The sequence below is a fragment of the Abramis brama genome (assembly GCF_963993115.1).
Source record: "Abramis brama genome assembly, chromosome: 3".
Lineage (NCBI taxonomy): Eukaryota > Metazoa > Chordata > Actinopteri > Cypriniformes > Leuciscidae > Abramis > Abramis brama.
Genome location: NC_139965.1, coordinates 37567902 through 37593857, shown reverse-complemented (window position 1 = coordinate 37593857; position 25956 = coordinate 37567902). Strand labels below are relative to the sequence as shown.

Sequence of the window (25956 nt, the reverse complement as noted above, 5' to 3'; positions counted from 1 at the left end):
CTTATCTGCTGTCCAAGCAGGAATAACATTTAGTCCAGCTATTTCTGCATAACCCGATTTAGAAAATACTTAAATGTGGATGGCTAATAGCTGTAGTGTAATTAGACCCACTCTACGCCACACTGAATCGTTATCTGAATTAACTAATTTACAGCTATGCCGAAGCTTCGAGGCGTTGTTCACGCTGCAGGGAAATTACCTGATTTTTCCTAATGATTAAGTCTGCTAGTTATATCTGATTTTTCCCTTTTCAGACTGCAGTCCATTTGTTAACAGGTTCACATTGGTTGTCATAATAATGACTTGCATAAATTCATCATGCATGAGACTGGTGCTAATTAGTTTTTCTTTTTATATGAAAATATCCTTTCAATTTAGTCAACATTTTTGTATTTATTTCTTTTTAAGTTTACTCTGACTAAATTGACATGTTTTGGTAGACAAAAATGTTTTTGTTGATCAAAGAAGGGCATAATTAAAGCAAATATTTCACTATTTATTGTTTTCATTATGGCTTTATGAACAATTTAATTAGACTAGGCTTCTGAAAATCTGATTTCATATGTGTGTTTTTGTTGGTTTTCTTTTGTCCCTGAACACCTTACATTTATTACCATTGAAAGTTTGGAATCAGAAAGTTTTGTCTTTTTTCTTTCATTTTTTATTAACTTTTATGAAAGAACATTTATTAATTATTATTTTATTCATTACTTTTGATAAGTAAAATAAATGTTTTCCAGTAAGAAGCACCAAATCAGCATATGATTTCTGAAGGATCGTGTGACTGAAGACTGGAGTAATGACTGCTGAGAACATTTGACAATAAAATAGAAAACAGTTATTTAAAATTGTAATAATGTTTCACAATATTACTGTTTTACTGTATTTTTGATCAATTAAATGCAGTCTTAATTAAAAAAAAAATATATATATATATTTACCAACCCCAAACTTTTGCAAGATAGTGTACTTTGTCTTGTTCATCCCTTCCTTAATAAGAATATTAAAATAAAGTGAGTATAAATGTTGTATTTTGACTTCCTCACAGTCCCCCAAGATGTCCCTGTATGTATTTCCCCCCTCCCTTCACCTTAAATTATCTCTCAAACTTTTAGTCCCTTTCAAAACCCCCCCTTTCCTCAATCAGAAAAGACTCAATCTCTCTATCCTCCATCATTTCTGTGCACAGGATAGCCTATATGTGTCTGGCCTGTAATTGAGTAAATTGCAATGTCTGTCACTGCTGTTTGTTCCATTTGGGCAGACTAATTTGCCCGCTTCAAGGCGTCGGGCTCCTTCAGTTCGCCTGAAAATGAGCCTTGTCACTCATGCCATAGCGTTTGCACAGTACATCATTACCAGATCTGTCCAATGGCACCAACCTGACCAAGGACAAAGAGTAATATGGATTGAGTGATGTTTATTACGCACTGGCCCAGGCTTTCCTTGCCATGCACGGGACATGGTAATGAGGGGTGAAACAGTCAGTCCTCGTAGTTGTGCTTTATGTGATGCTGGAAATTTGGGTGAAAATGATTAAGAGCGCATCGTCATTGTTCTTTTGTAATCATTGGCGTTTGCTCATTGCCTTTGTTTGGTTGCATTGATGCATGTCTTTCCAGGCTTCAGCAACTGAAATGTTGTCATCTGATTGATAGCTGACATAATGAGCGGATGTATACAGTGAATGTGGACGAGCCGCATTTCGCTTGTCTGATTGGTTTATGCGCTTCAAACAAAGTGGCAGAGCGCTGTCCTCTATGAGCTGTCAGTCACTGTCATAAGACCCATCACCTGCACTGTTGCCATGGCAATGACTTAGAAAGGGAGACGTAAGCAAGGCATTTTTTTATGGTAAGTCCGTGACAGGTTTTCTCAAAGGCTGTGCTTAACAGATCTCCAGAGCTACATCTGAACATCTGAATACAAACCCTTTGAGTTATATCTCTGGATGTGTGTGTGTGTGTCTGGGGTTGCTTGAGCTGGTTTGTGTGTTTCTCTCGGGGAAGGTTCTCTGTTTGTTTGTGTGTGTGTTTTTGTGTGTGCAAGCGATCTCAGATCTTTGAGTCTTCAAACAGATTACAGGTCACGGATGTCACGCGTGTGTCAGTGCCAGAGTGCAATGACGGTAAAAAAGTGCAAGCAATGGTGTCTCCCTGAATGGCATAAATCACCGACATGTAACGCATGTCACCTTCACTCTGTTAGCCATCAATCAGCCCTACACAGAGTGGGATGATGGGCGCAAGCTCTCTTACCCTCTGTCATTCTGTCTCTCTATATATCTGTCACTTCCTGTCCTCTGATTGGTGTCTTCTCATCACTCTTGAGCTTTCATTCCTCCTCATCTTCTTGTTTCGATCTTTCTGTTGGATTTCCATCTCTGCAGCCTTCAATCCGTCTTCCTCTTTTTGGCAAATTCTGCGTCTCTTTCACTTCCATATCTGGTCCCTCAGTCAGATTGACAGAGACTGATAATGTTGTTCTTTTCTATAAAGTCCCGTTTTCTGTTGGTCTAAACTTGTTCTGATGGAAAGTCAAATGTCATCATTCATTCACTGTCATGTCGTTTCAAACCACTATGGCTTACTTTCTTCAGTGGAACACAAAAGGAGATGTTTTGAAGAAGGCGCTGATTGCTTTTGCCATGCATTTACTGTAGGATGAATGAGTTTTCAAGCTTCAGAAAGACTTCAGAGGCTCCATAAAAAGAGTCTTAAAAGTAGTCCAAATGAGTCTTCTGAATCCAAACGTTTTGTCTCCGATTATTGGGACCCCATCCATGTATGCAAATTTTGAGATACTGCATAAAAATTCTCCCACATCCTTGCAAGATGTCAAAATAAAACTTCAGAGATGTGCTTAAAGAATGCATACTCTCACTTGATGATTTTTCTTATTTATGATTCTGTAAGAAGGCATACACATAAAGATTGATGGAAATACATTACTGAATAAATACCTATATGCACATCAAAAAAGTGACTTTGCCTTAACCTAGCAAGCGTAGTTGCAAGCAGTTTATTACAATTAATAAAACATTTTGTTCTCTTAAATGCATTAGATGGAAACACTGCTTTATTTGCAAATTGTATTTTCCAGTATTTGTGCATACATTTAGTTTGCAGATTGGATGGAAACTTTTTCCTGTATGATCTTTCCCTCCAGTGAGCTGAATCATTGAAATTAACTCAAAAACAAGATTAAATTTGTAAATGAATCATTCAGACGTGTTTGTTGAACTGGATCAACTGATTCGTATGAAAGATTTGATTCTGAAAGAATCGTTCAAGAATTAGGCATCTTTACTGATGACCGTGGTACATGCATGACACAAATGGCTTCAGAAGACTTCATATGGAGCAATTTTTAATATTCTTTTTTTTTTTTATGCACTGTTTTGCAGCTTGGCAGCCCTTTGGAATGACATGAGGGCAAGTAAATCATGACAGAAGTTTTGTTCTGGGGGATCTATCCTTTTAGCCCAAACATTCAAGTTCAGAAAAATGGATGCTTGTTGGCTATAGAGCTTAAAGCTAACTTGTTTACCAGACTCTTTTGCTTAAGTCTTACAGAAGTTCTACCTTTGGATGCCTCAGTGGCGTTGACTATTCATTTATTTATGAACAGATTCAGCTGAACTGGCTCTCATTCCATTTTGAAGTATCATAGATGTATTTACAGCCTGCACACATGCAACAGTTGTCGTTTTGTTTTTTTGCAAAAGAAGCTCAAGATTCATTCCTGAACCGACTGAATCCAGAACACATTGTCAATCTGTCATCAGGACAGTTGACCTTTAGCTGCTCTGATGGACCATCAATGTCCCTCTCAGATCAAAAGGAAATGTCTCAACAAGCGGTTCATCAGTGTGCAGCCCATGTGACTTAAATGAAATCTTTGCAACTGAATAATAACAAATGGTGGTTGGGAGTATGGAAGTATATTGCAGTCTGTCAGTACTGTCTCTCTCTTTTCAAACAACAGCATGCTGTGCAGATGTGGAGGAACTGTTTGTCTTGTCGCCACGAGGTGCTGTTCCATTGACAGCATTGTTTCATATGTGATGAAGTGTGAGCGTGGTTTTGGCAAGAAAGGCTTAGCATGAAATGTGTTGGCTTTGTCTGCTAACAGCCCCTAGAGCAAGCTGGTTCAACTGTTTCTTTTTTGGAGGGAAATCTATTACTGAACATTGGAGGGGTGGTCTTACTCACTCACTCCCACTCGTTCTTTGTTATACTCACTAAATAATAATGGATTTTGTGTAAAAATAAAAATTGTCCATGTGTGAGTATGTGTCTGTATTTTGTTTGTGTGTGCGTTTACTGCTGGAGGCCAGAGATTTGAGTCTCTGAAGCAGTGACACAGTCAGAGCTGTCTGCCTCTTCAGGTCATTCTCATCTTAAGGCTCTTGCTGTTACAAGCTTCATTACGACGCCTTGCTGGTCTTCTTAAACACAATTCAAACATAGCTTTCTATTCGAACATACTGCATCTGATCACTTTAACTCGATTTGAATCATTTTCTCACATGCACAGATAATGTGTAGCATATTGTAAAGGTCAGTAGTGAACAGATGCAAATCCTTTTTTTTTTCATTTTCCAGAGGGAAGAACTTCTGATCATATTTACCAGATATGACATTTCAAGGGGTTAAAGGCACAGTATGAAAGGCTGTTTCTCCATATGCGTACTTAAGCAATCTTGCGTCCTTGTGTTCTCGTACTACGTCATCATCAACCATTGAAGTTCAATTCCAATACTCAAGAACACAAGCACAGAGGATGTTTGAAAGTACCCGGATGTGTTCTTGATATCGAGGATGCATTGAATGCAGACCGTTTGAAATCCCAGTAGACTGTGCGGGTGGTCAACGTACGGAATTCTGTAAGCTTTAAAATTCTTGTTCTCACTTAAAAGATTCCCGCTGCAAGCTCTCAAATGTGACGAATGTGAAATTTAACATTTGTCCTTTTGTTTTGCTTAATTTTAATAAAGTGATAAAGACCTGAAGAATGCCTGCAGTATTTTTTATCGGCATATTGAAAAGAAACTTAACATTGTCAACAATATATTGCATTACTGTTAGTACAAATAAAGCTCTTTCTGATTATGCTATGTTAGCCACTTGACAGAATACTGTTGTCTTTGATGCATTGTACAAACATCTTATTTGCGGTAAATCAAGAAAATAAGAGATTCAAACAATAAGACTAACCGTGTTGAACTATATAACAATATTAGTTTTCTGTCGATAAAGGTATCCAAACAGTTGCTCACCTGTCTAATAAAACACTTAATATATTAAAGCTGGAAGTAAAACTGGAAATTGAGGGTAAGGTGGATATGATGTCATTGACAGGCAACACAATGACATGTGCTGTTACACTGGTTAAAATAGCTGATTTCTCTAGATTTAAACATTGTTGTAAACAAAATATATAACATTGTTCTAGTTTTTTTTAGTTTTTTTGTTATCCAAAAATCTTACTTATTTTGCCTTTAAATACAAATAGAAATGTATTTCTTTATGGCAGTTTCTTGCAATCTTCCAGCTATTTTTATTTTCAGTTCTTACAGGCATTTCCTTTTCTTTCAAAATTGTTCAATTTATTTTAATTTATTTACTTTTCGAACAAAAATGATATGTTTACACTTATTTTAAAGTCATTTTAAAGAAATGTAATATTAAAGTTTTCACAAATAACTGAATGGCATTAAAAAAAAATCTCCAGAATTTTAAATGTAACCAGATGAGGACGTCATCATAGTATTTGCATACTGAATTCTGTTTGATTCTCTTTCCTGTGTGATTTTGCTTGTGTCTGTGACTTTTTTTTCTTCTATTTTGCTATTCATACCACCTACATTTTGTTTTTACTTTTGCTGTGTACTAGTACCCTGCTTTCAATCCTATTAGTCAACAAATCCTTGGTAAACATGTATAATGATGATCACAAGCATGATTACTTGCAGCAGTATTGTAGGTTGCCTCCCTGTACACAACAACCATGTCTCATTCGAAATTGCTATTGCATTCATTAAACATAGAGACCGTAATGTGTTTGTTTGGTTGTAATGACTACATGGTATTGTTGTGTTTTAACACAGAAGATATATTGAGAGAAATGTATGTGTGTTCAAAAACAGGTATCGGACCTTTGTCTCCGAGGACGCAGGGCCCAACACCCTGATCGCAACAGTGCTGGCCAAGGACCCAGATGGAGATGGGATCACATACAAAATTACAGCAGGCAATGAGGAGGGCAACTTTGTCATCGACAGCCAGAAAGGTGAGACATCATTTTCAAATTTGTTTTTTAAGTTCTTGATCTCTCTGATGGCCGTTTCACGCTTCGTGAACATTCACTAAGGAACACTCCAGTAGAAAAGCCTTAATTCAGTGGTTTCTTTCAAACTCTTTACATTACATTGCATCATATTGTGCATTAGTAGTTTAACTATTATTATTAATTAATAATTGCATGTACTTTCACGCTAGGATGATCACAGCAAGGCAGCTATTCAAACAAAGGGGCTTTTCCTTCTTTTAACTTAGACATAATTTAAATACCTAAGAAGTATTTTCTGTTTATTTAATGTATGGGCTTTTTATGCCTTTATTGGAGAGGAGAGTAGAAAGAGACATGAAAAGAGACATGAGTGGTACAGGCCATACTCAGACTTGTGTTGGACTTTCAGTTTTCCCACTAAGACGCAATCACACGTCCAATGCTGCACAAACACTCCGATAACAATAGAAGGATTTTTTTTTTTTTGTAGAATGAACAATATAGTGGGATATAAATGTAGAAGTGATGTGGAAGTGGTTGGGATGGGGTTTAACATCACATACGATGTGGGCATATGTGTTAACCATTCCGACTGTAAAAAGATTACTGTAATCTGAAGGATGCTTAAGGTTTATTGAAGACGTAATGATTGCTGTGAACATCTGGTAAACAGTGAAATCCAGAATGACGGAGAGTGCGAGTGAAATCAACAGCAATATCTGTTTGAACAGTCAAGTATTGTGAGGTTTTAGATCCTCCATAACTTAAAGTACTTAATAGTGAGCCAAACGTACAAACTTTACTGTATCAGTTACATTTCAAATAAGCTGAAAAGTAGCCATGCATGATTACCATTAATCATATTTTCTTTTTCTTTTAAAGTCATCACTAGTGCAACGACGAACAAACAAGTCATTGCTGCTTTTACAAATACAAAATTAGCCTCTGTCTAATTAAGAAGAGATAATTATTGTAAAGTGTTTCTTTTTTTTTTAAATTGTTCAATGCTTTACTAAAAAGCACTAACACAAGGATGTAAATGTTAATATGAAGTTCTGTTTCTGCCTCAAGAAAAAAAAAAATACATATATATTAAAGGAAGACAAACAATTTAGAGAAAAGAAATGGTCGCAATAATTAGTCACAATTATCAAAGTAGCCAATAGTTGGTAAGATTTGTATTTGATTATCATTCTGTACTTTATATGAAAGGTGTGTACAGATCAGACACTTTGTGTTCCTTGATGATTACAGAGCTTTTCCCTGGGCATTGGCACATTTATATGAACTAACATGAAAATGTAATATCTGGTTATCTCCCGAAGTTCTGAAGAAATTTAGTAATGGCTCAGTAAATATAATATTTTTGTCAACTAAATACAAATTCTTTAAATCCTCAAAGTAACAGCATTTTCTAAACAGCTCACGACTTAATTGCCACACACACCTAGACACCTAGCTAGACATGTTTTGATGGATTGCATTTTGATTGAAGAAGATCGGTCCTAAGATACGGACTTCACTGGTCCTCATCACAAAATACGTTTGCTGCTTACGTTCACAGTGCTTCAATTTAGTGCTCCATTCAGGTGATTCAAACATGTACCGCTTCACTGGAAGCACCGCACTTCCTTGAAGAGTGTCGCTGTCGATTCCATTCCCTGCGTGTTTTCTCCATTCTCTCCTCTAAAGATCAAAGCGTTCCTTTATTGCCCCTTCTGCGGCTCGTCAGATCTCCGTCTCTTGTGAAATTCCCTCTATCATTCATTAGAGCCTCTCCTCCATTAGGTTGTTTTTGTTGGGGCGAAGCAGGGCCTAGACACTTGGTGCTCGTTGTTAATTTACTGTAACTCACAAAGGAATGCGCTCTGGCTGATTTAATACGCCTTTTAGGATTCAAACAGCAAAGTCAATAAGATGATCAGGCCTTTTGTATTAAATACATAAATACATAGACCGCATCCGGTCCATGAAGGATACCGGCATGGCAGCGTAATGTTTACTCTGATAATATGCCAACTCATCGGCAGCACACGGCACCTGTCAAGCGTTTTTATGTTCCTTTGTTATTTGTAGTGTTTTGATTTTTCCTTAGTTCTTTGTTCTGCTAAAAGGCCTGGTGTTAAACAACGTTCCATCCTCCTAATGCCTGGCAATGGAGAAATGCATTTCAAAAAAGAAAAGACTGCCAGAAAAGATATTTGGCTGACAGGCTGTTAACATTGTGCAAAAGCTGATAAATTGTGTAATTAAGGATGCTCTGAATGTGTCCAGCAATCCATAAAAAGAGATTTTCTTTATGTGAATATAGATACAAACATACTGTCACTCTGTGGGAATTAGTTTTGTATATTTAGTTACCTAATCAAAAAAGGTAGAATTAGTAGAAATTGCAATACTTTCAAATGAAAAACAGAAGATCCGCACTTGCTTTTGTCTTCTTAATGAATTAATGATTTATTTATTTTGTTTATTTGCTAGAAACTGCAGTGATTTCTATGTATTGTTATGTGTTTTGAGTTTTGCTAAAATGTAGGTAGAGGCACGTTTTTCCAATGAGCCTGTATTTTTTTTTAAGTAGCCTATGCATTCGAAAAAGTTATTTTAGACTGGCTAATGTAGGTTAAGGTGTTCTAACAAGAGTTTAATTTACTTTTATTTATTTTGTGCAAAAAATGGATGTGGTTTGCTCTAGCTCACAGTGAGGCATGACAGTGATGTAAACTGGCGTAAAGAGCGGGCCAGTGGCATGCCCCTCACTCTCATGTATGGAGACATTTGCTTGTCATGCCCCTGGAGAAACATCTTCTCTATGTTTGATGTGCACTGATATGTGCTGGCTGCCTCTTCCATCTGTGTCCTGTTCTAGACTCCCGCAGTGTACTACATACTAATCGTAATAGACACTTCCAGCTCAAGGACAGATAAATCTCACCCGGATCATTACTGAAATTTCTGTTGCTTAAGCCGCCAGTTTGTCAATATTTATAATCCTGGCTCAAGCACTTTGTTTAATTTTGTTTAAAATCACTGGCGGTGATGCATACCGTAGTAATGCCTCGGTGTGGTTTGAAACATTGGTTTGGAGAAACGTTAGCAGAGACTCAACAGATTAGCCTGTGGCTCTCATACCCTGCAGTTAATACAACTGTCGAGAGAATAGAGTTAGAACCTGTGACAAGACTCCTCATGGCACAAAATACACACACTCTCTCTCTCTTTCTCTCTCACTCTCTCTCTCTCTCTCTCTCTCTCTCTCTCTCTCTCTCTCTCTCTCTCTCTCTCTCTCTCTCTCTCTCTTTCTCTCCTCATTCATTTCAGCCCCCACTAACATTTGGATGGAGAGGTGGTGAGGCTAGGGGTGTTCAGATTGAATTAGAATTGATTACATGTTCTTTTTCCCCTGAGTTGTGCCACAAAAGGACTAGTGTTGTGCATTAGAATCAATTCAAGAAACCAGGGTACATGTGATTTCTCTCTTGCCAATTCTGTGTCAGTTGATGTGCTGGTTTCTTTAATGTCCCTTTGCTGCTAGCTGAAGATAGCAGTCATCTAGCTCTTCAGATTATGAATGCAGAGCTGAATGCAGCAGAGTCTAATGCGCTCTCCTGAAAGAGATGGCACTGCATGGTGTACCGCAGAGGGTCACGTAGGAGCTGACACCGGCTGTCTCCGCAGATAAGACACAATGTATGAAGCATAACGGTTTCCCTGGCACATTCACAAAAACATATACATTCATCCAATGTAAACATCCATAAAAACATCCAATATATACAGGAATTTTGCATAGTACAAACCTCAGGAATGGCAAATATACTCATCATTGCCTTAAAGGTCAGATACAGCCTATTATCTGCATTATGAATGAGCGCTCAAAGATTAGTCTTCATGGGTCCATGTATATTTTAGTTTCATGGCATTTACATGATTTTTCTTCTCATACTGTATAAAACGAGAGTCAATATTAGTTTGTGAAATGCAGCATTGTATGCAAAGAACACTGCTCAGATCTGGCATATCAGACTCTCTAATAAACGTTCTATCTATTCAGATGAAATGGTATTAATACTACGTCGAACTAACGAGGAATCAATTGCTAATTCAGTGGAGGCACTGAGGTTGAATGCGGTTTAAGGGGTTTTTAGATGAGTGTAATGGCCAATTAAATGTTGCTATAAATGTTTGACTGTCACCCCACACAGGATTGATCCGTCTCCGCTCCAGCCCATCTCCTAGACTTCAGGGAGTAAAGTACATCCTGAACGTAACAGCAACAGATGATAACGCCTCCGGTGGGCCGCAGTCACTCTCCGCCATTGCCCAAGTCATTGTAGGAGTTGACGATGTAAACAACAACAAGCCTGTGTTTGAAAAGGTACAGTGCATATTAATAATCTATTTGTTGTATACATGTCTGTATATCATTCCTATGCATTTCTGTTTATTCACCAGTTATCAAATTATCCATCTGTCCGTCCGTCCGTCATCACACAAAGTTTTAAGTTACATTGAAATAATATTTTAGCAATACTATACTTAAAATATATACTGAAAAGATAATTCATTCATACAGCATTATTTGTTTCATGTAATATCTGTCTTGTATATTTATATATACAAAATCTAAATTCTAATGATATAAATAATATATAAATGAAAAAGCTATGGTATATACACACACACACATAAAACACAGGACCTAAAATTAACACTCACCAAGTGCAAGTAAAAATGGCTGTTGGCAAGTAAATAAAACGGTGTAAATCGCCAGTTGGCCAGTAAAATGTTTATGAATTCTAACAGTGCAATGTTATGAGCCCATGACTGTGAACAAACATGAACGACGCTCAAGTTTAAGCCTTGCCAATTTAAATATTCAAGCGCAAGAAGACGCAAAAGGGAACTCAATCCGTTACTCGCACCCTGTGTGGAAAGTCATGTGTGCACGCATCCGAAGCACGCGCTCAGAAAGCTGTGCAAATAATGAATAGAGCTCTCATTTACATCATCTTGCACTTGAACGGACAAATTCACACAAAATTATGTCAAAAAAGCCTGCCCCCGCAAGTATCCTAGTAAACATAGTCAGTTATGGCTTAAGTGAATGTAAATAGTAGAAAGTAGAAAGACAACACCTGCAACAGTATCAGTACATTGGATCTGCACATTAGTGTGAAATCTTGTCCTTATAATCCTCCTGCTGTCTGTGTTTTTAGTGTTAATCAAACAACAAAAGACATAGAAAAAAATCACTCACTTATCTTCAATAAGGATTAAACAATGTTTATACAGTTAAGACTATCCAGTATCATTTTACATTTGATGACTTTATTCAATGACTCTACTGTTACTTGTCTTTAATATTTTTATTTATTTATAATAGTTAAGCTAGTAGTTTTAACTGTGGTATCAAAATTGGAATAGAGAATTGTGATTTTTTCACTGATATCTAAAAATGTTGGTGTTACAACTGCTTGTTTTTGCTAAATCAGTTTTGTGGCTGGTAAATTTTCTTAAGTCACCAGCCATTGCCGCAGGTATGGGAAAAAAAGTTATTTTTAGGCCCTGCATAGAGAAGCTGTCTTTCTTTTGAACAACCTTTGCATCAGGAACCCGACTATGACACCTTCAAATGCTGTCTCTCTTGGTCTGTAGGTTTTGGAACAGAGTTTTTGTCTTTTCTCCCTCTCTTGCATATTCACTCTATGTATTTTGTGCCTCTTTACTTTCCATTTTATCCACTCCCCTTTTTTTCTTTTTCCTCATGAGATATTATTAGCAGGGCAACATGGGCTGCTGCTTGATCAGACTGTTTTAATTAAGTGTTTGAAATATGTGCTGAATCATTATGGGTCTGCTTGCTTCTTGATGTCTCCGGTAAATATTGGTTGAGTGCAACACTGGAGATATTTAGAGGATATTTAATCTCCCCAGGCTGCACAGTGAAGTGAGGTGATGCTTGGCCATGGGCCGATGTTTAGTACTTTAAAACTTCTGTTCAGGTCTGTGGAGAATTTTGTTTGAGTTTCTCTTGGCAGGGTGTGAAGTAAATTAGCGTCCACTGAGATGCAAGACATCTCTTTAGTTTTTGAGCCAGCGCGGGGAAGCTAAAGTGGCAGTTCTTGCTCTGCTGAAAGACCTCATAGCTAGACTTCTCAAAACAAAATAAATAAATAATTTATGTATATAATGCCATTGTTCAGCTTCAGATATTTTAACCCCATTCTGTTTTTGTACTCATTCTATTCTTTGCATGCTTTCTATTTTTTCCTGCCTTTCTAGCTTCCTAGAATACCTTTGTATGATCTTTTTAAGGATTGAAAAGAGTTGTGACTAAGAAGTGAATTTCATTGTTGTTTGTTTTATAAAACTCCCACCTGAACCGCTTTCCCATTCCCCCGTCATTTCTGTGTTCTGAAATATCAAACCGTTCCCGTGGATCTGTGAACATCAGAGGCCGTGGATCTCCACTGAGAAGTTATCTTAATTGTAGACCCACAGCATGTGTGTTTTATTGCCAGGTTTCAGGAGGTCAGTGAGATGGACTCCCGAGTGCTACGGTGCTTGATGTTTCCACTTCCGACCTTATGGGATTTCACGCTCACCTTACTGATTGAACAACACAGAGTTAGGCGCCGGGCTTTAGCTACAGTAGCTGCAGGATGAAAGACCATCACAGACAGGACCGGGTCCCTTGTTATTAATTAGGTGTCAGAAGTGGCCATCAAAGGAGAAGCTGTTGGACTGATTTGGGAATTTTCGCCTTGTGTTTTAAACTGATTTATTTATTGTATTTGTTTTCCCAGAGTCACATCTAACCTCAGCTATCCTAAGCTGAGCAAAGTAATGGAGAGGCAGCGCTTTGTTTTTTTGCGATTACGCACACTCACACACACATGCGAGGATAAAGAAGGTGTGTGGGTGGTGGAGCATGGCTGAATTATCAAGGCTTATTCCAGACGTCTCCACAGATTCAGTGGGATGGAATTGATTCAAGGGCGCTTCAATTATAAAACAGAGATGAATCTCAACATAACCAAAGAGATAAGTAACACAGTGGCCCTCAGAGATCCTGCTTTTAAAAGTCTGTTGCCAAATTTTGACTGGAGATGCATTTGAGACGCATATTTCCACCAGGTGTAAACAGTAATGCATCTCAGCTGGCCACTTGTGATCTGGTCCGTTGGGAGAAATCTTAATAGTGTAAACAGCCTTATTATGTTTTGTTTACCCTTTTCTTTAACTGTTTGTTTGTCTTTCTTTCTTTTCCTCTCACAGTGTGCAGAGTATAAGGAGAAGGCTTCAGTTCTGGAAAATAAGCCAGCAGGAACATTTGTGCTGCAGGTCCATGCAGATGATGCTGATGAAGGAGCTAATGGAAAAGTCACGTATGGTTTCATGCATAAAGACAGCACTATTCCTGCCTTCAGCATTGAACCAGAAACGGGTAACGATTCAAGCACACTTATTCAATGCTCATTCATGGTTCAGTGTATACCCAATTACTGTACTAAGAGCATGAAAGTAGATGACTCCATTGTCATCGGATGTCATTTGAGATAAGTCACTGGATTTAAAATTGAACTTTTTTTTTTTGATGGGGTAACTAGTTAACACAACCTTTTTTAAATATGTCTCATTAAGCACTCTCTTTTAATGGCATCATCATCATCTTGTCTCCTTCTCTCTCTCTCTCTCTCTCTCTCTCTCTCTCCCTCTCTCTCCCTCTGTCTGTCTGTCTGTCTACCTTGAAGTATTTTCATGAATTCTAACTTGAGTTTAATTCACTTTAATCATAGCCTTTCAAAACATGCCTACTCTCAAAGAGAGAGAAAAGACAGTATTTAAATGTGTCATGTCAAGCCCCCTTCTTAAAGAAATGGAATGCTTTATGAAATGGAACTGTTCATTGGACATCAATCATTGTGTCTTTTATGGAGGAGAATAAAGAGAGAAAATAGGAATGGTTTGCAGTGGGAGAAACTTGCGGCACGTTTGCAATGACTTCTCAAATGCAATTGGGGAACTGTTGAGAGATTTGACTCTCTGAACTCAAAGTACAAAAATGAAAGAATATTTCTCACAATACTTCTGTGCGTCTAAGTAATGTTTTTTGCTTGATTTCAAATTTTGTTCTTTATTATATAAGATTAAATGGAGATGTAGCCTTACTGTGACACATAATAAATGGAGATGTAGCCTTTCTGTGACGCATAATAAAGGCAACTATATTGAATTATCTGTAGGACTGTGGATTTATTTTTTTATTTTTTTATAATAATAGAATAGAGTCTATTGGTGAACAGAATCTCCATGGTAACAGAGGTACTATTTCAGGTGTTATCGTAACTGCTATGAAGTTTGATCGGGAGAGGCAAAGGGAGTATGCAGTAACGGTGACGGCCACGGACCAAGCGGCGGACCCCCTCATAGGCATCTGCCAACTCAACATTCTGATCCTTGACGAAAATGACAATAACCCCAAATTTGAGAACTTGCGCTACGAATGTGAGTAATAAGCAACTTCTTTTCAGCATCTTTTATGTTTCATACCTCTTGAATTGTACAGGGCTAATAAGTATAGGCACTAAGTATAGTTACATATCCATGTTGTTCCAAGCTTCCGTTTTCTAGCCAGGTGCTTTATGGGAAGATTCCAGCAAAAAAAAGAAAGAAAAGAAAGAATGTCCACATCAAATATGAAAATAAGACGTGACAGTCATTCACAAAACACAACCACTAAAAAGTTATCTCTGTTCAGAACACTTCAGATCAGATTTCTTTCAACGCATTGTAGCTGAAGAGTATAAAACTAAAACACATGCCTTCCATTTTCATTAAATTCAGAATTCTTATGCACAACTCATGCTTTTCCCTATGGCACTTGAGGGGTTTATTATATAGTATCTGGACACAGTTGCATAAACAAGGCCACTATGTTAAAGAATAGGTCACCAAACATTTTTAATTCTGTCAACATTTACTCAACCTCATTTCCTTCCAGACTCAAAAGGCTTTATTTAATCTTTAAAAAACAAATTAAGATATTTTAAATTAAACTTAGTTTCTGTTCTTCTTTTGAAAGTTCAGGTAACCAAAAGATTCAAAAAGTTTGTAAAGGCATTGTAAAAAATGAATCCATATGAATGGAGTGCTTTATTCCAAGTCTTCTGAAAAGATAGGATTGCTTTATATGTTTCGACACAAACACATACAGTATGGTAAAAATGAAAGTGATGCATCAAAAACCAGTGAGGTTTGCATGCATGAGCTTTCGTGTTTACCATATGTGATAGTCTCTATGTATGTGTATTTATATGTAAATAAAAGCCTAAATTAAATCTCTTTATCATATAAAGTGATTGTATCTCTCAATAAGACTTTGATTAAAGCGATAAAGTCATATGGATTTGTTTTATGACACCTTTTTTAAGTTTTGTTTTCAATGAAGGGATAGAAACCACTCAGGTTTCAATTAATATATAACTTCATTTGTGTTTTGAAGAGTTTTCGAAGTCTTATGAGTTTGGAACAACATGAAGGTGAGTAAATGATGACAGTTTTCAGTTTTGGGTGAACTATCTTATTATAGTTCTTAAGTGTCTTAAGAACTAGTTGGACCAGCTAGAAGTTAGCGGAATGGAAATCATTTTTTTGTTTTTTTAGATTCAAAATAGTTTTTTTTGTATCTGACTTAATGTCAGACCCATCTTAAAGAAATGTAAAAAATAGATAACTAACTTGTAGTAAGACATTAATTCTAAACTTTCACAAGAAGTTTTAGGTGGTGGACTAACTTCTGTTGTTGGTCGACCAGCATGATCTTTCTGATGAAGCTGGTTGATCGAAAAAGTCATTTTCCTTACATATTCCTAACACTACATCACAGAATTATATATGAAACTGATTGATTAATTTATGATTATTTTGGTTCATATTGATCAAAGTGTATTTCATATGCAATTTCAAAGATAGGATTGGTGGATATGACAGTTATCAAAGCTTTTCGTCTTCGCACCAGCAGAACAGTGTTTCCAGTGCATGTTAAATAATCTGTGTCTTCCCTCTAACAGACTTTTTGCGCGAGGACACCATGATTGGTACCAGTTTTCTGCGAGTGGCTGCACACGATGATGATTACAGCACTAATGCGGCCATCACTTACTCCATGTCCGAGGAGCAGCCGGAGTATCTGCGAGTCAATCCACTCACTGGCTGGATCTATGTTAACCAGCCTATCTCTCAGGTCAGTCCTGCTCCAAAAAGCCAGCTTGGGCTCAGATTGAACCGAGTGAAGTCCTCATGGTTCAAATGTAAAGTGATTTTGAGTTCACCTGTGTGAATGTGTGTGGGTGCTCCACAGTCGAAGAGTTTTAAAAAGCAAGTTTCAGACTTGAGCTTTCTCAGGAATACTTTCCAGCAGAATGATTCATCATTAAACCCTCATAGAGGGCAGGAGTTTGAGGTGTGTGGAAAGAAATCCAAAATTGCATTTGCAACATGAATTTTATATAGTTCCTGTGTGAAGTTTTAAGATGCCGCATTGTGAATGATTTAGCAGGTCCATGAGTTTCTCACAGCACTCCGCTCAGATGATATAACGATGGTAACAAGGTATTTTTGGGATTCTGCTTGTTTCTGTAAAGTTGATATCTGAAATAACCTTGCACTGACATACAAAAGACTTGTTTAAGCATTAATAATGGTTATTGATGGGTGTTTGTGTGTGTGAGAGTAGGTGTTTCGGTTTGAATGCCACTGATATCGGACCACCTTTGACAAAAGACCTTTGTAACTGTATGACTACCAAGATCTTGTGTCAGATGGTGCATATGGTGACTTTTTGTTTCTCTGCGTTTGAGCGTTTGTATACATTCTTTGTGCGATTACAGAGAGTGGGCGAAAATTGTTTAGCTGTCATTTCACATCATTCTACATGCAGACAGCCTGCTTTTTCGAAGCAGATGTATGCATCTGCAGTGAGATGACAACAAATACAATGATGTATCTATCTGTTGTGTTGACACAGTTCCATTTAAAGGTCATCTTTGGTGTCGTACAACTGGGATTGTTTAAATTTTTGGATGCCAAGGATATTCTGATTTTCTTTCCGGAGGACCCACTTCTTAAAAATAAATGAAGGCAGCTTTGTGAGTGTGTATTTTAGTTAAGATCTAGTGACTGTCAATAGAAAAAAAAAAGAAAGAAAAAAAAAACTACTGTTAATCTCATGATTTCTGTTTTTATACACTTTGAAACAGCAATTCTGTCAGGACCACTATCGTCAAATACGATTGACAGTTAGCATACAGTTTGAATTGGCGGTATGGTTCTGTTCAGGGCAAGAACTCCCTGCGCATCCATGCAGCCTAGCATGGATAAGAGCAGGGAGAGCAGCAATAACCCCCCTGGGCTCCAGTTTGAAAACCCTTGTCTTAGTATATTTACATTTTTCCAATTTTACATTGTATTTGACATGATCATCAATAAATGTGTTTGATTGTTTCCAGAGGACCTACATCAGCAGGCAGATCATCGCTACAGATGGAGGGAATCGGAGCAGTTCAGTCGAGCTGGCAGTCACAATCACTAATGTGAAGAATCAGCCTCCACAGTGGGAGAAAGACAAATATGAGGTCGTCATACCTGAAAACACTGTCAGAGACACTCCAGTTGTGGTATGTACTTAACATAACGCTGAACACTTATAATCTACTAGAGCTCTACAGATATGTCAGTTATGCAGATTTATGCCTTCTTTTTACTTCAATTAATAACAGGATCAAAACCATACAGGGTAAAAAGCTATGAATTTCAGTGATTCCACAGATATTTATTACATAAGATGTAGATTTCACCAATGCTAAATATACTATGAATGCAGGACCAAAGCCAAGAGGCAAAATAAACATATAGCTTCTACTAAGTGATTTATTACTTTGGCCTTTGAGGCACACCTGTGAGGCACTCCATTAATTACTATGTCTGTTATGTGTGCATTGAAGGAATACTATGATGGATGTGGATAGGTTTTAATCCCACAATAAGGTTATGGGTATTCCTTGAGGGGCTTGAGTTCCCAGACACTGTCGACTTTACTGTCATGTACTGGCGGTTACAACTGACAGTTTGTGCTTTCTGCTCGACCACACAGTCTTCACACAGCCTGTCACAAAACACATCCACAAGTACACACAGTCACACATGTACACACACTCACATAGTCCATTTAAAACTAATGGTAAAATGCTGTAGGATTTTCTATTTTCTTCTGCCAGAGCTTCTGTATCCCTAGCATGAATCATCTGATTCTCTGCTTCAAATTTTAAGGATGCTGCTTCATTAAATGCGCTATTTAGGAAGTCAGCCAATCACTGAGTCATTGGATAATTTATGGACATTTCCTTTTTTTTTCCATTTTCATTTGGTTACAAATGCACTGAAAGTATTAATTTGCTGAATTTCCTGGAATACATTTATTGTCATTAAATCCATTATTAAGGCAGATGAGCATTTTATGAAGAGAAGCATAAACAAACAAAGGACAAAAAAAAAGAAAAAAAAAAGAAAGAAATAAGACAAAAATAGAAAACTGTTCTGAGATAAAGCTTGCTGTTCTCCTAATTGATCTTGTATTTAAATGTTATTTGTGTTCTTGTTGGTATAGGAAGTCTTTAATTGATCTGGTGATTTCTTTACAGTTGCCCTATTAACAGAGAGTTTCACAATTGTTATATTTAAAGACAGCGACTAAATTCTCTTAGGACAGAAAGAGAAGCCTTTGATGTTTAAGATGCAGATCAACCTGCTTTGTTCAGCTGAAATGTGTGTTTTTTTTAACATTGCTTAGTATTATTATTTTTAAATAGGCTAGTATAGTTATATGAATATATGAAATATTATAAAATATATGAATATTATATATGAAATTGGCTACTGTTCAAAAGTTTGTGGTCGAAAAAACCTCTTATGCTCAACAAGTCTGAATTTATTTGAGAAAAAATACTGTAAAACAATAATATTGTGAAATATTATTACAATTTTAAATAACTATGACTACTAAAATAACTCTGGATTCTTTGATGAATAAAACGTTCAAAAAAACAGAACTGATTTCGAATATTACTTTTTTGTAACAGTGTAAAAGTCATTACTGTCGATTTTGATGAATTTAATGTATCCTTGCTGAAAAAAACCTGATTCATTCTTTCAAATATTTCTGACCACACACTTTTGAACGGGTACTGTAGATATGAATATTAAACCAATTCTCCCCTGTCAGACTATCAAGGCCACTTCTCCGCTGGGTGATCCGAGGGTGACTTATAACTTGGAGGATGGATTGGTGCCAGAGAGCAACATGCCTGTTCGTTTCTACCTTACACCGAATCGTGAAGATGGCTCCGCCTCTATTCTTGTTGCAGAGCCCCTGGACTATGAGACCACACGCAACTTCATGCTCAGGGTTCGAGCTCAGAACGTGGCTCCTGTACCCCTGGCGGCCTTCACCACTGTTCACATAAACATCACAGGTAAAGGTCATCTACAGTATATGAGAGGTTGTCATGAGAAACATGTTACACTTATTAATTAATGGCAGTGTATATGTGCAGTGTATTAGTATGTATGTCAACCAGAATGACAAACATTCCCTGGTGCCCCTATTGTGCTATTTTAAAGGTTCCTCGTTTTGTTTTGGAGGTCTCCTACAATAGGTTCACATGCATCTATGGTGAAAAAAAAAGAAGCAAAAAAAAACTTTTATTTTCTCATAATATACATTGTGCATCGCCTCATTTCTCAGAGTCTGAAAACGATTTGTTTGAAGATTCAGCCTCTCTAAACCCCTCCTTTACGAGAGCCTACACTGCTGAAGACCATGAGCTGGCATTATGAAAATGTGTTGCAAACCTATGGAGGTTATGCATGGTTGAATTTTTATAATGGTGACGTAGGGTTTATAACAGGAAATGAGACTGGAATTGCTGATGACTCGTTTCAGGCAGTTCAGAATCTTTAATATGTCATGCACTTTGATCTTTAAAAAAATTGCAGACCTTTTACATTCACAAACAGCTATATTACACTCTAATACTAATAAAGGACATAATGTAGATATTACATTGACCAGAAACATCTCAACATGGCTTTGATGTATCCGGCAGAACTTAAATAAATGCACAGTGTTGATTATAATGCAATCCAAAGGGTAGCGTGTACATGAAATGCAGCTCTTCGCATGCTTAGAGATAATATTCAGAATACATGCGACGCAAGTGGATATTTTCTCAGAATTGCAGATTTTAGAGTACATATAAACATTACATCTATACAATTTGCTGTTAGGCCCCATCCACACTACTGTGTTTTCGTTTAGAAACAGAGACCTCTTGCTACGTTTGCACCTCCCGTCCAGACTAAAACGGCAAAAACGAAGACCTAAAACGGAGAAGTTTAGAAACGCTGCCGACCCCGTTTTGCGTTTTGAATCTCCGGAGGGCGTTTTCAACTGATTCAAATTAACAGTGAACTGTGGGTGTAGTTCCTGTGGTGGTGTTGGTTTACAAGCTTGTTTACAAACCATGTATATTTCTTAAAGGAACTTTCTTATTTCACATCAAAACAATTTACAAGGAAGTGTCTTTATATCTTTATACATTTAAAATGACAGCTTTTAATCTATCTCTTGTTTTAATTCCAGTTCCTTGTCCTTTTACTTGTTAATTTCTTTTCGTAATCCGTTCATGCTCTTAAGTTCTGATCACTGCAGAATGTGTCCTATATATATATAGGCTACATAACTCTGTAATAGCCTTTATTTCATCCCACCCTGTTCGCCTCTACTTAAGTATTCCTCTGTGTTCATCTCTTCCACTGCAGGAAGTCTTACCACATCCCCCTGTAATTTACAGAGTTTGCCCCGCAGTGTTAATCTAGCTCTCTCTTCATGGATGAACCCTGTGCTCTCCCCTAGTTATGACTGCTTCTTTATAATGATCTAGCTACAGTTATAGTACTTAAAAGATGTATGTTAATGCATCTGGAGTTGTAGGAGCAGGACACTTGCACCTGATCAGGATCAGTTCCATGACACTATTGTTCAGCATAAGCCACTGACAAATAATTAATCTGTTCTGTTCTTTCTGACTTATTTACACCAGTGCTTCTTGCTCCATTTAAGAGTACAGCCAGTGCCGTGTTTGAGAGAGAGAGAGAGAGAGAGAGAGAGAGAGAGAGAGAGAGAGAGCGCAAAACGAGGGAGTGCTGGAGGGAAGAGGTTGTAATGGATTTGGCCTTCCTGTTTAATTCATGGTTTACGGCTTTGGCTGATAGAAAATTAAAACCTCAAAGTGCATCAGATGGTGATTAGTGTCTGGAATCATTGAACCCATTAAAGATCTTACCCTAAATTCCAATGTCCTCATGTCCCTTCTGGTACTGAGAGAAGCACTTTTTAGAAGAGTAGTCTTGGTATTAATTTCCTCTTGAACAGACAGAATCCACTAATGTAATAAGGCTTAGATAAGACATAATGTCAGAGTTTAGATAAGTCTGATTTGTTCTGATGGAAAGCCAGAGTTTTAATTTCCCTCAAGCTACCAAATGATATTTCTGCACTTTCATAGTCAGGTGGCTGAATCTCCACATGTTTAAGATGCCAAACTGTTGTGTTAATGCTGCACAACAACAACAACAAAAAAAAAAAAAAAAAAAAAAATATATATATATATATTTTTTTTTTATTTGCATGAATACTGCCGTTCTCTGCAACCAAGGCCACATTATTCAGTTTCTTTGAATGACAGAGAGCCTAAGATTCATATCAGTGTTTAACAGACCTACAATAAAGCCATCGAAAAAAGTTTCTTTATGCAACAACCAAAGAAAACTGATGAAAAGTTCTGTTTGTCTGTTTAGTTTTTTTAAAGGTATTCAACCTGGGCCCACCGATATGGAGATGTTTTAATTATAATGTGACCGTGTGGCTGTCTGTTATTCACAGATGTCAATGACAACGTCCCGTTCTTCACCTCCTCCATATACGAGGCATCTGTGACTGAAGGGGTGGAAATTGGGACTCCAGTTCTCCAGGTGTCAGCCAATGATCTTGACCTGGGGCTAAATGGGAAGGTATGAAATTGTGTTTTTCTATTGAATTAGCTAGTCACCCTCTGTATTTGAATCTATAAACACTGTATGTATACACACTATACTAAGCATTATGCTCACTGTTGAAAGAGCTGTAAAATTAGGATGAATAGAATCAGGATGAATAGAATAATCTATACACTCACTGTATCACACTATGACCTCCAAAACTTGCTTATTTATACTGATAAAACACTGTCTACTGTTTCTCTGCATTATTTGTGTCATGTTTCAGTGGGAGGGCAAACATGATATACTGTACGTCTTAGATTTATTTATTGTTTACATAAATAACATTCTGTACTGCATACATTCTGTTCAGAGATTTGAAAAACGTCTTTTATGTTCATAAAGGCTGCAGTTTATAAAAAAAATCAGTAAAACAGCAATATTCTGAGATGTTATTTAGAATAACTGTTTTCTATTTTAATTTTTTTAAATGTAATTTATTCCTGTGATGCAAAGCTGTATTTTCAGCATCATTACTCTAGTCGTCAGTGTCACATGATCCTTCAGAAATCATTCTAATATGCTGATTTGCTGCTCAAGAAACATTTCTTATTATTATCAATATTGAAAACAGTTGTGCTTTTTTTTAGGATTTTTTGATGAATATAATCTTCAAAAGAACAGCATTTACTTGGGATATGTTTTGTAACATAGTTTTATACCTGATCAATCACTTGATCAATTTAACACGTTCTTGCTGAATGAAAGCTATTTTTTTATTTTAAGGTAGTGTGTTCTGTTGGCTGATTCAAAAGGGTGTGATGAAAGGTTGTGTTAGTATTTTTCTTCCCTTTCTTCCTTATAAGGGACCTTTCAACAGCCCTCTGAATTGATACTGAATTGAAATTATGCCATTTATCATTCACATATATCATTATATATATATATATATAGAGAGAGAGAGAGAGAGAGAGAGAGAGAGAGAGAGAGAGAGAGAGAGAGAGAGAGATAGATAGATAGATAGATAGATAGATAGATAGATAGATAGATAGATAGATAGATAGATAGATAGATAGATAATATCATTCTTTCTCTCTTACAACCCAACACACACACAGCCCCTTTTGTGCCAGATGGGGTTTGTTGCATGTTTTATTAACCTGACCCCTGCAATCATTTTATTATGCCGTTTACATTTAATTCAGCCTCTTATTTGAGTTCTCGGCTCTAATGCGGCCGGCAGGGCATCATTTAATATCCACATCATGCTGGTTTAGTGTGGCCGTTCAGAACAGCTTGTATGATAATTGTTGTTTGGGGCTTGTTGAAACAGCAGTTGGCACTTCTTCATCAATTCAACGGTTTTGGCTATCTAGATCAACTTCATTATTCTTAACTTGAATGGCCCTGATTTCTGCTTTACCTGCTGGGAAATTGCCAATGTGCGTGAGAGGCATTACTGGCAGAACAAGCAACAGGAGGTCTCAGCGTTAGCTCAGAGTGCTGTGTGAATAAATGATTAGGAAAAAGCTGGATTGTTTAATTACATGGGCTTAGATAGGTACTCTGGAGTTCTCTTAAACACACATATGCACAGACAAAGGCTGTAACATGTACACAGGAAGACAATTATTAATGCACTTTTCACACAAGCCTGTTAACTGTTCTGTGACAGGTGGCACACTAATTCTCCTCTTAATGTCATTTCTTCTAACCCCCATTTCTTGTGTGTGTGTGTGTGTGTGTGTGTGTGTGTGTGTGTGTGTGTGTGTGTGTCAGATTTCATACTCTCTACTGAATGACCGAAGTGGAGACTATCAGTATTTCCGCATTGATCCTGAGCTGGGCACCATCTTTACGGAGGCTGTGTTTGACCGTGAGACCAAGGGATCCTACCTTTTGGAAGTGAAGTCAGTAGATGGCTGGGAATCAGCCAGGCCAGGGAAGCATGGACAGCCCAACTCAGGTACAACATGCCTAATATGTCTATTGTATTCAGTTGTCATATCAATGACATTGTTTTCAGTCGCATTTATTAAACTTTTTTTTTTTTTTTTTTTTTTGATGCATGCTTGTTTTGAAGGATTATAAACAAGACACAACTTTAAAACCTTTACATTAATAACATATCTGTAGTCGTTTAATCATTATTTTTCATGTAATATTTATTTTGTTTGCTATGGGACACAAAAGGTGTTTTCTCAGTTATAGACAATAGAACCATAAAATATGGCAAAAATGCAAAAGAAATTTACAAAAGTAATTAATTTTATTCATGTACTGTAATCCAAATCTTTAGAATACATGTGATTGTGAGGACCAGACCCAAATTTAAGTCTTTTTTCAGCGATTTTCATCTCCATTCTCTGCACTGACTGTTAATCCCGTTCAAATCCCACGCTCATTATAAATAAAAAAAATTGCCGCCTCAAGGGGCTTTACGACACATTTTACGACAGCGATATCAAACGCTCATTGGCGTTTTGGGTGATGTGCATTTGAATGAGAAATCTGTGCCTTCACCAAGTGGATCTTGGTAACATTTTCAGCGATTAACTTAAATTGTGCTCTGTACCTCACATAAAGCTATTATATACCACCAAAGAGAACTGCGACTACAATACATCATCATTTGGACTGCTTTTGGTTTCGCTTTTGACATTTTTGCAATAAATAACTTACGGAGTGTCTATTTACACTAAGTGCAAATAGCCCGCCTTGTTGGCAGAGGCTATTTCCACTAACTCCACCCACTGGCTTCTGGTTAGGCCAGACAAAACTATGGAAGCCGCTGGATTGCCAACAGAAGCAATGGTTTAGGAGAAAGGTGCGTGGCAGAAAGTTTTGATGCAAATTGACCCAAGTTCAAATCCGCCTTTTGCCTTTTTCCCATCACATATCAGATCAGTAAGGCATTTATTTTCAATATAAATGAAGAAAATATTCGAAAAGTGGAAATAAAGTGTCAAACGTGTGTTAAATAATAAAGTGTTTATCAGTTATGGTTAGGGGTAGGTTTAGGAAGGGCTTTATAGGGAGGCATCCATTTAATAATTAAATATAATAATTTACACTCTGTTATTATGGCATACCTGCGAATAGTATCTGCCTCTATTAATAAGTATAAATAGCATAACTGCTATTTACACTTATTGCAAAGAAAATACTGCTATTTATAGTGTAAATAGAATATTTTGCTACTTGAACTTAGTGTAAATAGCATATATCGCTAAGAAAATATGCTATTTTCACTTAGTGTAAATATAACCTTGTTGCTATTTTCACTTAGTGTAAATAACATCCATCGCAATTTGCACTTAGTACAAACAGCCGCTGCCAATACATTATTGCGATAACACTGGTTAAAGAGGCCTGTTGCCCGAAACTTATATTAAAATACTCCTGTTCCTTCATCATATTTGTGTTCATGTTCGAGTTCGCTACCATCCAAAGATACAAAAATGTATGCATGTAAATGTTACGTATTAATACCTACATATTAATAATGAGACCAGGCTGCAAAATCACACTTGCAGTCGTGATGTTAGTCTGTTTTTGACT

The 25956-nt window shown here is 37.0% G+C and overlaps 1 protein-coding gene across 1 annotated transcript in view; it reads left to right on the top strand.

Moving 5' to 3' along the window:
- The window catches only part of LOC311079590 (neural-cadherin), a 263223-nt gene that overhangs the window by 144729 nt on the left and 92538 nt on the right, over positions 1 to 25956 (top strand). Inside the window, exons 7-15 of the mRNA XM_084109162.1 lie at positions 6152 to 6294; positions 10500 to 10672; positions 13576 to 13744; positions 14635 to 14805; positions 16371 to 16543; positions 17808 to 17975; positions 19580 to 19829; positions 22301 to 22428; positions 24175 to 24361. Of these exons, the coding sequence (XP_083965288.1) occupies positions 6152 to 6294; positions 10500 to 10672; positions 13576 to 13744; positions 14635 to 14805; positions 16371 to 16543; positions 17808 to 17975; positions 19580 to 19829; positions 22301 to 22428; positions 24175 to 24361 (1562 nt within the window). The remainder of the gene's footprint in view (positions 1 to 6151; positions 6295 to 10499; positions 10673 to 13575; positions 13745 to 14634; positions 14806 to 16370; positions 16544 to 17807; positions 17976 to 19579; positions 19830 to 22300; positions 22429 to 24174; positions 24362 to 25956) is intronic.